The sequence below is a fragment of the Bubalus bubalis genome, chromosome 8 (genome assembly GCF_019923935.1).
Source record: "Bubalus bubalis isolate 160015118507 breed Murrah chromosome 8, NDDB_SH_1, whole genome shotgun sequence".
NCBI lineage: Eukaryota > Metazoa > Chordata > Mammalia > Artiodactyla > Bovidae > Bubalus > Bubalus bubalis.
Genome location: NC_059164.1, coordinates 92,517,060 through 92,530,266, shown reverse-complemented (window position 1 = coordinate 92,530,266; position 13,207 = coordinate 92,517,060). Strand labels below are relative to the sequence as shown.

Here is a 13,207-nt window from a genome sequence, read left to right as displayed (position 1 = left end):
AAGAATAGCAAGGAGAGATAAGAAAGCCTTCCTCGGTGATCAGTGCAAAGAAATAGAGGGAAAACAATAGAATAGGAAAGACTAGAGATCTCTTCAAGAAAATTAGAGATACCAAGGGGACATTTCACACAAAGACGGACACAATAAAGGACAGAAATGGCATGGACCTAACAGATGTAGAAGATATTAAGAAGAAGTGGCAAGAATACAGAGAAGACATATACAAAAAAGATCTTAATGACCCAGATAACCACAATGGTGTGATCACTCACCTAGAGCCAGACATCCTAGAATGTGAAGTCAAGTGGGCCTTAAGAAGCATCACTACAAACAAAGCTAGTGGAGGTGATAGAATTCCAGTTGAATTATTTCATTCTAAAAGATGATGCTGTGAAAGTGCTGCACTCAATATGCCAGCAAATTTGGAAAACTCAGCAGTGGCCACAGGACTGGAAAAGGTCAGTTTTATTCCAATCCCAAAGAAGAACAATGCCAAAGAATGTTCAAACTGCCGCACAATTGCACTCATCTCACACGCTAGTAAAGTAACGCTCAAAATTCTCTAAGCCAGGCTTCAGTGATACATGAACCATGAACTTCCAGATGTTCAAGCTGGTTTTAGAGAAGGCAGAGGACCCAGAGATCAAATTGCCAACATCCTTTGGATCATTGGAAAAGCAAGAGAGTTCCAGAAAAACATCTACTTCAGCTTCATTGACTACACTAAAGCCTTCGACTGTATAACTAACCACCTTACCTGCCTCCTGAGAAATCTGTATGCAGGTCAAGAAGCAACAGTTAGAATTGGACATGGAACAATGCAGTGGTTCCAAATTGAGAAAGGAGTGCATCAAGCTGTATATTGTCACCGTGCTTATTAAACTTATAGGCAGAGTACAACATGTGAAATGCTGGATTGGATGAAGCACATGCTGGAATCAAGATTGCCAGGAGAAATATCAATAACCTCAGATATGCAGATGACACCACCCTTATGGCAGAAAGCAAAGAGAAACTAAAGAGCCTCTTGATGAAAGTGAAAGAACAGAGTGGAGTATTTTCTCTCATTTTGCGGGTGATTATTTCACCCTCTTAATAGTGTTCTTTGAGACACAAGTTTTTAGATTTGATGAAGTCCAATTTATCTATTTTTCCTTTTGTTAACTGTGCTTTGGTGCCATATCTAAGAAACCATTGTTTAATCAAAGGTCATGAAGACATATGCCTGTTTTCTTCTGGCTTAAAACTCAACATTCAAAAAACTAAGATCATGGCATCTGGTCCCATCACTTCATGGCAAATACATGGGAAAATAATGGAAAGTGGTGAGAGACTTTATTTTCTTGGGCTCCAAAATCACTGCAGATGGTGACTGCAGCCATGAAATTAAAAGACTCTTGCTCCTTGGAAAAAAAAGCTATGACAAACCTAGTCAGCATATTAAAAAGCAGAGAAGTTACTTTACCATTAAAGGTCCATATAATCAAAGCTATTTTATTTCCAGTAGTCATGTATGGATGTGAGAGTTGGGCCACAAACAAAGCTGAGTGCTGAAGAATTGATGCTTTTGAATTGTGGTGTTGGAGAAAACTCTTGAGAGTCCCTTGGACTGCCAGGAGATCCAACTAGTCCGTCCTAAAGGAAATCAGTCCTGAATATTCATTGGAAGCACTGACGCTGAAGCTGAAACTCCAATACTTTGGCCACCTGATGCGAAGAACTGACTCATTTGAAAAGACCCTGATGCTGGGAAAGATTGAGGGCAGGAGGAGAAGGGGACGACAGAGCATGAGATGGTTGGATGGCATCACTGACGCAATGGACATGCATTTGAGTAGGCTCTGGAAGTTGGTGACAGACAGGGAGGCCTGGCATGCTGCAATCCATGGGGTTGCAAAGAGTTGGACACAGCTGAGCAACTGAACTGAACTGAGAGGAACCAGAGATCAAATTGCCAACATTCACTGGATCAAAGAAAAAGCAAGAGAATCTTAGAAAAATATCTATTTCTGCTTCATCGACTGTGCTAAGGACTTTGACTCTGTGGACCACAACAAACTATGGAAAATTCTTAAAGAAATGGGAATACCAGACCAAGTTACCTGCCTCCTGAGAAACCTGTATTCAGGACAAGAAGTAACAGAACCAGACATGGAACAACAGACTGGTTCAAAATTGGGAAAGGAATAGGTCAAGGCTGTATTTTGTCACCCTGCTGATTTGACATCTATGCGGAGTGTATCATGTGAATTGCCACCCTTCATGAATCACAAGCTGGAATCAAGATTGCTGGGAGAAATATCAACAACCTCAGGTATGCAGATGATACTACTCTAATGGCAGAAAGTGAAGAGGAACTGAAGAGCCCCTTGATGAGGGTTAAAATAGTGAAAAAGCTTATTTAAAACTCAACATTCAAAAAACTAGGATCATGGCATCCGGTCCCATTACTTCATGGCAAATAGATAGGGGAAAAGTGGAAACAGTGGCAGATATTATTTTCTTGGGCTCCAGAATCACTCCAGATTGTGACTGCAGCCATGAAATGAAAAGATGCTCACTCTTTGGAAGGAAAGCTATGACAAACCTAGACAGCATATTAAAAAGCAGAGATATCACTTTGCCAACAAAAGTCTGTCTAGTCAAAGGCATGGTTTTTCCAGTGGTCATGTATGGATGTGAGAGTTGGACCACAAAGAAGGCTGAGCACCTAAGAATTGATGCTTTCGAACTGTGAGGTGAGAGAAGACTCTTGATCGTCCCTTGGACAGCAAGGAGATCAAACTGGTCAATCCTAAAGGAAATCAGTCCTGAATTTTCATTGGAAGGAGGGATGCTGAAGCTGAAGCTTCGATACTTTGGCCACCTGATGCAAACAACCAACTCATTGGAAAAGACCCTGATGCTGGGAAAGATTGAGGGCAAGAGGAGAATGGGGTGACAGAGGATGAGATGGTTGGATGGCATCACCGACTCAATGGACATGAGTTTGAGCAAACTCCCGGAGATAGTGAAGGATAGGGAAGCCAGGCATGCTGCAGTCCATGGGATCAGAAAGAATTGGAAAGGACTTAGGGACTGAACAACAACTCATCCCTTATCAGATATTTGATTTGCAAGTATTTTCTCTCATTTTGTGGGTTGTCATTTTATTCTTTTAATATTGTTCTTTGAGACACAAAAAATTTTGGTTTTGATGAAGTCAAGTTTATCTATTTTTCCTTTTGTTAATTGGGCTTTTGGTGCCATATCTAAGAAACCACCGTCTAATCCAAGTTCATGAAGATATACTCCTGTTTTCTTCTAACAGTTTCATAATTTTAGCTCTTAATTTATTTATTTTTTTAAAATACGGTGCAAGGTAGGTCAAACATCATTCTTTTACTTGTGGATATTAATATACCTTTTAAACTGTAATGAGTAACTTGTATTTCTTTGCATTTAGACTATAAACTCCATAAGGGCAGAGACCAAGATGGTCTTACTAAATTTTTAATGAATAGATTAATTAGGTAACCAAAATATCAAGTTTCTTTCCTTTGTCAGAAATTATATAGAGTACAGTACCTGTTTTCATTGCAACCCTGGTAGTTATAATCCCTTGACAACAACAATTCAGAAACAAACTAATACACAGGATGTTAGAGATGGTTTTCTTTAACAGGTTCTGGAGCCAAATTGATTTGGATCAAATCCTGATTTTCATTCAAGAAATTTGTAACCTTGGGCAGATTACATAACCTAGTTCTTATTCTTTAAAATGGGGATTTAGTTTCTATTTACTGTTAAAAGGATTAAATAAGACCTTGTAACTACAGTGCTTCACACATTGTAAGCATTTATCAAATCTTACTCAATGAAACTAGGCCATGCCATGTGGGGCCACCCAAGAGGGGCAGGTCATGGTGGAGAGGTCTGACAGAATGTGGTCCACTGGAGAAGGGAATGGCAAACCACTTCAGTGTTCTTGCCTTGAGAACCCCGTGAATAGTATGAAAAGGCAAAATGATAGGATACTGAAAGAGGAACTCCCCAGGTCGGTAGGTGCCCAATATACTACTGGAGATCAGTGGAGAAATAACTTCAGAAAGAATGAAGGGATGTAGCCAAAGCAAAACAACACGCAGTTGTGGATGTGACTGGTGATAGAAGCAAGGTCCGATGCTATAAAGAGCAATATTGCATAGAACCTGGAATGTTAGGTTCATGAATCAAGGTAAATTGGAAGTGGTCAAACAGGAGATGGCAAGAGTGAACGTGGACATTCTAGGAATCAGTGAACTAAAGTGGACTGGAATGGGTGAATTTAACTCAGATGACCATTATATCTACTACTGTGGGCAGGAATCCCTTAGAAGAAATGGAGTAGCCATCATGGTCAACAAAAGAGTCCATAATGCAGTACTTGGATGCAATCTCAAAAACGACAGAATGATCCCTATTTGTTTCCAAGGCAAACCATTCAATATCACGGTAATCCAAGCCTATGCCCCAACCAGTAATGCTGAAGAAGCTGAACGGTTCTATGAAGACCTACAAGACCTGCTAGAACTAACATCCCCAAAAGATGTCCTCATTATTACAGGGGACTGGAATGCAAAAGTAGGAAGTCAAGAAACACTTGGAGTAACAGGCAAATTTGGCCTTGGAGTACAGAATGAAGCAGGGCAAAGGCTAACAGAGTTTTGCCAAAAGAATGCACTGGTCATAGCAAACACCCTTTTCCAACAACACAAGAGAAGACTCTATACATGGACATCACCAGATGGTCAACACAGAAATCAGACTGAATATATTCTTTGCAGCCAAAGATGGAGAAGCTCTATACAGTCAGCAAAAACAAGACCTGGAGCTGACTGGGGCTCACATCATGAACTCCTTATGGCCAAATTCAGACTTAAATTGAAGAAAGTAGGGAAAACCACTAGACCATTCAAGTATGACCTAAATCAAATCCCTTATGACTACACAGTGGAAGTGAGAAATAGATTTAAGGGCCTAGATCTGATAGATAGAGTGCCTGATGAACTATGGACAGAGCTTCGTGACATTGTACAGGAGACAGGGATCAAGACCATCCCCATGGAAAAGAAATGCAAAAAAGTAAAATGGCTGTCTGGGGAGGCCTTACAGATAGCTGTGAAAAGAAGAGAAGCAAAAAGCAAAGGACAAAAGGAAAGATATAAGCATCTGAATGTAGAGTTCCAAAGAATAGCAAGGAGAGATAAGAAAGCCTTCCTCAGTGATCAGTGCAAAGAAATAGAGGAAAACAACAGAATGGGAAAGACTAGAGATCTCTTCAAGAAAATTAGAGATCCCAAGAAAACATTTCATGCAAAGATGGGCTCAATAAAGGACAGGAATGGTATGGACCTAACAGATGCAGAAGATATTAAGAAGAGGTGGCAAGAATACACGAAGAACTGTACAAAAAAGATCTTCACAACCAAGATAATCAAGATGGTGTGATCACTCACTTAGAGCTAGACATCCTGGCTCTAGGAATGTGAAGTCAAGTGGGCCTTAGAAAGCATCACTACGAACAAAGCTAGTGGAGGTGATAGAATTCCAGTTGAGCTAGTTCAAATCCTGGAAGATGATGCTGTGAAAGTGCTGCACTCAATATGCCAGCAAATTTGGAAAACTCAGCAGTGGCCACAGGATTGGAAAAGGTCAGTTTTCATTCCAATCCCAAAGAAAGGCAATGCCAAAGAATGCTCAAACTACCGCACAATTGCACTCATCTCACATGCTAGTAAAGTAATGCTCAAAATTCTCCAAGCCAGGCTTTAGCAATATGTGAACCATGAACTTCCAGATGTTCAAGCTGGTTTTAGAAAAGGCAGAGGAACCAGAGATCAAATTGCCAACATCCGCTGGATCATGGAAAAAGCAAGAGAGTTCCAGAAAAACATCTATTTCTGCTTTATTGACTATGCCAAAGCCTTTGACTGTGTGGATCACAATAAACTGTGGAAAATTCTGAAAGAGATGGGAATACCAGACCACCTGGTCTGCCTCTTGAGAAACCTATATGCAGGTCAGGAAGCAACAGTTAGAACTGGACATGGAAGAACAGACTGGTTTCAAATAGGAAAAGGAGTACGCCAAGGCTGTATATTGTCACCCTGCTTATTTAACTTATATGCAGAGTACATCATGAGAAACACTGGGTGGAAGAAGCACAAGCTGGAATCAAGATTGCAGGGAGAAATATCAATAACCTCAGATATGCAGATGACACCACCCTTATGGCAGAAAGTGAAGAGGAACTCAAAAGCCTCTTGATGAAAGTGAAAGAGGAGAGTGAAAAAGTTGGCTCAAAGCTCAACATTCAGAAAACGAAGATCATGGCATCTGGTCCCATCACTTCATGGAAAATAGATGGGGAAACAGTGTCAGACTTTATTTTTTGGGGCTCCAAAATCACTGCACATGGTGATTGTAGCCATGAAATTAAAAGACGCTTATTCCTTGGAAGGAAAGTTATAACCAACCTAGAGAGCATATTCAAAAGCAGAGACATTACTTTGCCAACAAACGTCCATCTAGTCAAGGCTATGGTTTTTCCAGTAGTCATGTATGGATGTGAGAGGTGGACTGTGAAGAAAGCTGAGCGCCAAAGAACTGATGCTTTTGAACTGTGGTGTTGGAGAAGACTCTTGAGAGTCCCTTGGACAGCAAGGAGATCCAACCAGTCCATTCTAAAGGAGATCAGTCCTGGGTGTTCATTGGAAGGACTGATGCTAAAGCTGAAACTCCAATACTTTGGACACTTCATGCGAAGAGTTGACTCACTGGAAAAGACTCTGATGCTAGGAGGGATTGGGGGCAGGAGGAGAAGGGGACGACAGAGGATGAGATGGCTGGATTTGAGTGAACTCCGGGAGTTGGTGATGGACAGGGAGGCCTGGCGTGCTGCAATTCATGGGGTAGCAAAGTCGGACACGACTGAGTGACTGAACTGAACTGAACTAAACAGTTATTTATTATTGCAAAGGAGACATAGCAATGTTTGGAAATTTTCTCCCTAGTACGGATTCCAAGATTTCTATATTCTTTTGTGTATTGAGAATGGTTGTAGAATTGATGTTTGATTCAGTATGAAAGGCATACACAAAAACACAATTCAGTGTGTTTGTGCAAATACTCTGGAGTCAGTGTCCTGAGCAATAGAATTACATACACCCTTTTGGGTGTAAGAATTTCGTGGATAGAGGGTTCTAGGTATTTTCTATTTTTTTTCAACATGGCACATTTCCCAGGTTTGTACGCTAGTTATTTGATTGTATGTCTGTCTCCTCCATTAGAGTCAGTATACAAATTCTGTCTTAAGTCATCCATGGCTTTCCAGTACAGTCAGTGTCAGGCCACAGTTGAATTGACTCGACTTGTCCACGGGGGTCCTAAAGGATTCTCTGGGAAGGCCTGAAAAAGTCAGAAGGGGGAAGAAAGACCTCGGATCCATTGCCAAGGAGGGGAAAGCTGTACAGGTGTGCGCGCCACGAGGATCGCAGAGCTCCAGTCCCAAGCAAGAAATGAAGAGATCCACTTCTTACCGGCTCCTTTCCCTGTAGGGTCACTTCCGGGAGGGGGCGGGGAGAAAAGAGGAGGCGTGCCGGCACGGAGGCCGTTTACAACGCACCAGACGGAAGTGTGCCAAAGATTTTGGTGCTGCTGCTTCCGGTCCGGGTAAAGCTGTTGAGGTAAGCTTCGTGGTCTCTGTCTTGCCGGGACAGCCTTCGGAGGGCAAGTCAGCAGGTCAGGAAGCTAGCACCGGCGTCTGGATTCAGAAGTGTGGAGTCTTGTGGGAAGATCGGAAAAACGACCAGGAACTTGAATACAATCTAACCTGTGTTTCTGAGGGGGTAACTTCCACGAGGAACCCATCTGCCCTGGTAACGGCCAAAGAGGAGATGGCGCCAGTCAGGGAGCGGCCGTGGCCGACACAGTGAGGAAGCGCGAGGGCGGAGCAATCGGAGGAGCCTCGGGAGAAGAGCCAGAACCGTCGCTGCCGCCACCACCGCTACCACCATGGAAGGAGCAAAGCCGACACTACAGCTCGTGTACCAGGCAGTGCAGGCGCTGTACCACGACCCAGATCCCAGCGGAAAGGAGCGCGCCTCGTTTTGGCTTGGGGAGCTGCAGCGTTCGGTGAGGGGCCGGGAGAGGCCGTTCTGCGCCGCGGGGCAAGGGCGGGATAGGACCTAGGCTCGAGCTGGAGTCCAGCGGTTGGCCTTGTGAGGTCTTCCTTGGGGAGGAGCTGCTCCCGCGGGGTGGGGCTGCGAACCTGCATCGCCGCCGCTTTTCGGAAACTAGTTGCACTGGTCGATCGCGAAGTGGCCCTTTCCCCTCCCCGTAGAATGTGATTTGTAAGTCCTATACTTCTTGCTTGTGGCTTCGATCTGTTCCTCTTAAGTTTTACACTTGCTGCTACTTGCTTCTTAGGCCTTGCTTTTCCGTTTTGTCTTTCTTCAACCAAATCCGATCCCGGTCTTTCTCCATCTTCTAAGGATGCTTTATCCGTCTCTCTTCGATGTCTAGGTGTTACGTCCGGTAATTCCTTTCCAGTCGTAGCTTACACCTTAACTGTTCTTTGCTGCTCTTCACTCTAGTTTGAGTATTGTATTCTCGTAGCTTCGCACGTTTCTCGATCCTTATCCACGTGAGTTTTTCTTGTGTTTTGGAGCGCAACATAAAAAAAATCAATTTTGGTTTCAGAAAATCTTTGCAGTTCTCTAATCTTATCTTTCTCCTGAGTTTTACCTTCTTTGTAAGATATAGATATCAAAGCTGCCTTGATTATTACAGAAAATCGTGTCAGCATCCAATGAGGGGATTAATTTATTGCAACCTATTATATGCATTGTATTTTGCGCATTTGAATCACGTGCATTATGCTTCCTCCCCTGATTTTCCCACTTACCTTTGCTTTGCTTTAAGTCTGTGTGGGTATGTATACTTGGTGATCTTGTTGACTTTACCTTTATTATTTTTGCATTTCATACGCCTAAGCATATTTTTAAATTTGCCCCTTCCCTTCCCATTTCTTTTTTAAAACTCAAAACTAGTACTTAAAGATGCTCTGCCCTTTTGAGGGCTCCTTGGCTGTAAGTGCATAATAAGTATTTTAAAATTGGCTACCTTGACTTTGCATATTACACTTAAAAAAAAAAACCGGAAACTCAAGTCCTGGATGACCACATGAGAGGAGAAAGGAATATAACTCATTGTAGGCTACATAAGAAAATCGTTCTTATATGGTCTTAGTTGTTGTTGTTGTTTAGTTGTTAAGTTGAATCTGACTCTTGCGACCTCAAGGACTGTCGCCTGCCAGGCTCCTCTGTCCATGAGATTTCCCAGGCAAGAAGAATACTGGAGTGAGTTTCTATTTTCTTCTCCAGAGAATCTTCTAGACTCAGGGATTGGGCCTGCTTCTCCTGTATTGGCAGGCAGATAGATTCTTTACCACTGAAGAAGCCACCAGGGGTCTTAGTGTTTAGTTAGTTTTTGTGATCTGGGAAATATCAATAACCTCAGATATGCAGATGACACCACCCTTATGGCAGAAAGTGAAGAACTAAAGAGCCTCTTGATGAAAGTGAATGAGGAGAGTGAAAAAGTTGGCTTAAAGCTCAACATTCAGAAAACTAAGATCATGGCATTTGGTCCCATCACTTCATGGGAAATAGATGGGGAAACAGGGGAAACAGTGGCTGACTTTATTTTTTTGGGCTCCAAAATCACTGCAGATGGTGATTGCAGCCATGAAATTAAAAGACACTTTCTCCTTGGAAGGAAAGTTATGACCAACCTAGGTAGCATATTCAAAAGCAGAGACATTACTTTGTCAGCAAAGGTCTGTCTAGTCAAGGCTCTGGTTTTTCCAGTGGTCATGTATGGATGTGAGAGTTGGACTATAAGAAAGCTGAGCACCAAAGAATTGATGCTTTTGAACTATGGTGTTGGAGAAGACTCTTGAGAGTCCCTTGGACTGCAAGGAGATCCAGCCAGTCCATCCTAAAGGAGATCAGTCCTGGGTGTTCATTGGAAGGACTGATGTTGAAGCTGAAACTCCAATACTTTGGCCACCTGATGCAAAGAGCTGACTCATTTGAAAAGACCCTGATACTGGGAAAGATTGAGTCCGGGAGGAGAAGGGGACGACAGAGGATGAGGTGGTTGGATGGCATCACCGACTCAATGGACTTGAGTTTGGGTAAACTCCAGGAGTTGGTAATGGACAGGGAGGCCTGGCGTGCTGCAGTTCATGGGGTCGCAAAGAGTTGGACACGACTGAGCGACTGAACTGAACTGGACTGTACTGTGATCTGGGAAGCCACATGTCCCTGATCTTAAAGTTTTCAAAGTAAAAGTAGGAGAAATGCTTCATCACACCAAAAGCCAGCTCTTCTTTACCAAACCTGCTTATTGTATTTTAAATCAGTGTTTGACTGCTTACCATGTACCAGCTACTAGGTGTTGGTATATGGAAATGAACCAGACAAAAAAATTTTTGCTGCCATGGAATATTTGTAATGTTTAAGTTAATACCTGCAAAGAGCTTAACAAAGTTCTTGAAACCTATAACTCGAAATATGTTAGTAATTGCTACTTAAATATAAGCTATTTACTTTCCACTAGTTCAACATTCAGAAAACTAAGATCATGGCATCTGGTCCCATCACTTCATGGCAAATAGATGGGGAAACAGTGACAGACTTAATTTTTTTGGGCTCCAAAATCACTGCAGATGGTGACTGCAGCCAAGAAATTAAAAGACGCTTACTCCTTGGAATGGAGAAGGCAATGGCACCCCACTCCAGTACTCTTGGCCTGGAAAAATCCCATGGACGGAGGAGCCTGGTAGGCTGCAGTCCATGGGGTCGCTAGGAGTCAGACACGACTGAGCGACTTCCCTTTCACTTTTTACTTTCATGCATTGGAGAAGGAAATGGCAACCCACTCCAGTGTTCTTGCCTGGAGAATCCCAGGGACAGGGGAGCCTGGTGGGCTGCCGTCTGTGGGGTCGCACAGAGTCGGACACAACTGAAGTGACTTAGCAGCAGCAGCAGCAACTCCTTGGAAGGAAAGTTATGACCAACCTGCTGCTGCTAAGTCACTTCAGTCGTGTCTGACTCTGTGTGACCCCATAGACGGCTGCCCACCGGGCTCCCCCATCGCTGGGATTCTCTAGGCAAGAACACTGCACTGGGTTGCCATTTCCTTCTCCAATGCACGGAAGTGAAAAGTCAAAGTGAAGTCGCTCAGTTGTGTCCGACTCTTCGCGACCCCATGGACTGCAGCCTACCAGGCTCCTCCGTCCATGGGATTTTCCAGGCAAGAGTACTGGAGTGGGGTGCCATTGCCTTCTCCGTGACCAACCTAGACAGCATATTAAAAAGCAGAGACATTACTTTGTCAACACAGGCCATCTAGTCAAGGCTATGGTTTTTCCAGTGGTCATGTATGGATGCTAGAGTTGGACTATAAAGAAAGCTGAGCATTGAAGAATTGATGCTTTTGAACTATGGTGTTGGAGAAGACTCTTGAGAATCCCTTGGACTGCAAGGAGATCCAGCCGGTCCATCCTAAAGGAGATCAGTCCTGGGTGTTCATTTTGAAGCTGAAACTCCAATACTTTGGCCACCTGATGCGAAGAGCTGACTCATTTGAAAAGACCCTGATGTTGGGAAAGATTGAGGGTGGGAGGAGAAGGGGACGACAGGGGAAGAGATGGTTAGATTGCATCACCGACTCAATGGACGTGAGTTTGGGTAGACTCCGGGAGTTGGTGATAGACAGGGAGGCCTGGCATGCCGCAGTCAGTGGGGTCGGACATGACTGAGTGACTGAACTGAACTGAGTCTCTATAACAGCCCTGCGTCTTCACCATCATCATCATCATCACTGTTTACAGTCAGTCAGGTCCCAACAGAAACAGATGCAAACGTGAAATAGGCTAATTTGAGAAGGGTTTGTTTTTTTAAAGGTACTATTTATAAAGATGCGGATATAATGTGCCATTAAAGATAATATGGAAACCTGTAGCCAAACTGTTAATAGCCCTAAGCCATAAGAAATAAGATAGGGAGTGGTTACTTCTTGAGCTCTCAAGAGGAGTATGGAGTTGACTGCCTTGAGAGGAATGGTAGTTTTCATTTGAAGGGCCCTAGCCATCTTGAAGGAGAAGGCAATGGCACCCCACTCCAGTACTCTTGCCTGGAAAATCCCATGGACGGAGGAGCCTGGTAGGCTGCAGTCCATGGGGTTGCGAAGAGTCGGACACAACTGAGTGACTTCACTTTGACTTTTCACTTTTGTGCGTTGGAGAAGGAAATGGCAACCCAGTGCAGTGTTCTTGCCTGGAGAATCCCAGGGACGGGGGAGCCTGGTGGGCAGCCGTCTATGGGGTCGCACAGAGTCGGACACGGACACGACTGAAGCAACTTAGCAGCAGCAGCCGTCTTGAGGTGATGTTGCAGGGAGGAAGTTGGAGGAATAAATATCTACACTTTATTCTCCTAACTTCCTCTTGGGATTCCCCATTGGGCAAACCCAACCCTTAACTAGGGAGCTCAGGAACCTGTTGATCTGTTCCATAGAGGTCAAGCACACTGGGGCAGAAAACATGGTAGTGAAGAGTGGAAAAGTGGACCTGGAAAATAGCACAGTCACACATCATCATTTTACAATTCAGCTAACACAGCTAACACATTGGCTTCTTAATTCCCTTACTTCTTTTTCTCAGTTACCTGGTCACACAATCACATCTTGGATCTTGTCATTGCTAAAAAAAATCACCAACCCCCCAAATCACTGACTCACACCTTGAGCTCTGATCACATAACATTCTGAAATTCTTCTATTTTGCTGATTCAAGAATCTCAAATACTGTGATATAGTACTTTTTGGTTTTTTGAAGTCTTAACATAATTTTAATTTTTATAAAAATTAAGGTTATTAACTATTAGCTTAATAACAAGGTATTATTGTTAAAATAAGTTTGAAACCAGACTTTGAAAACTTTCTAAAAGTTATAAAATGGAAATAGTTTTACAAGATTTAGGATAAAAAGAGAGCAGTCTTATATAGACTTTCTCTTATGAAAGATGAAGATTTAGGCTCCTTTCACTTCTTCATACCCCATTACTCTAACATAGGTACCACATTTTTGGTCATATCATTACCTATTGTGAATCATGAA

General features: G+C 43.1%; 1 protein-coding gene across 2 annotated transcripts in view; it reads left to right on the top strand.

Annotated features, from left to right (window-relative positions):
- The first annotated feature begins 7,663 nt into the window (after positions 1–7,663).
- The window catches only part of TNPO3 (transportin 3), an 80,057-nt gene continuing 74,513 nt past the window's right edge, over positions 7,664–13,207 (top strand). For both annotated transcript variants that reach the window (XM_045166453.1, XM_045166454.1), the window contains exon 1: positions 7,664–8,154. In XM_045166453.1, coding sequence (XP_045022388.1) covers positions 8,035–8,154 — 120 coding nt within the window. In that variant the 5' untranslated portion in view covers positions 7,664–8,034. The remainder of the gene's footprint in view (positions 8,155–13,207) is intronic.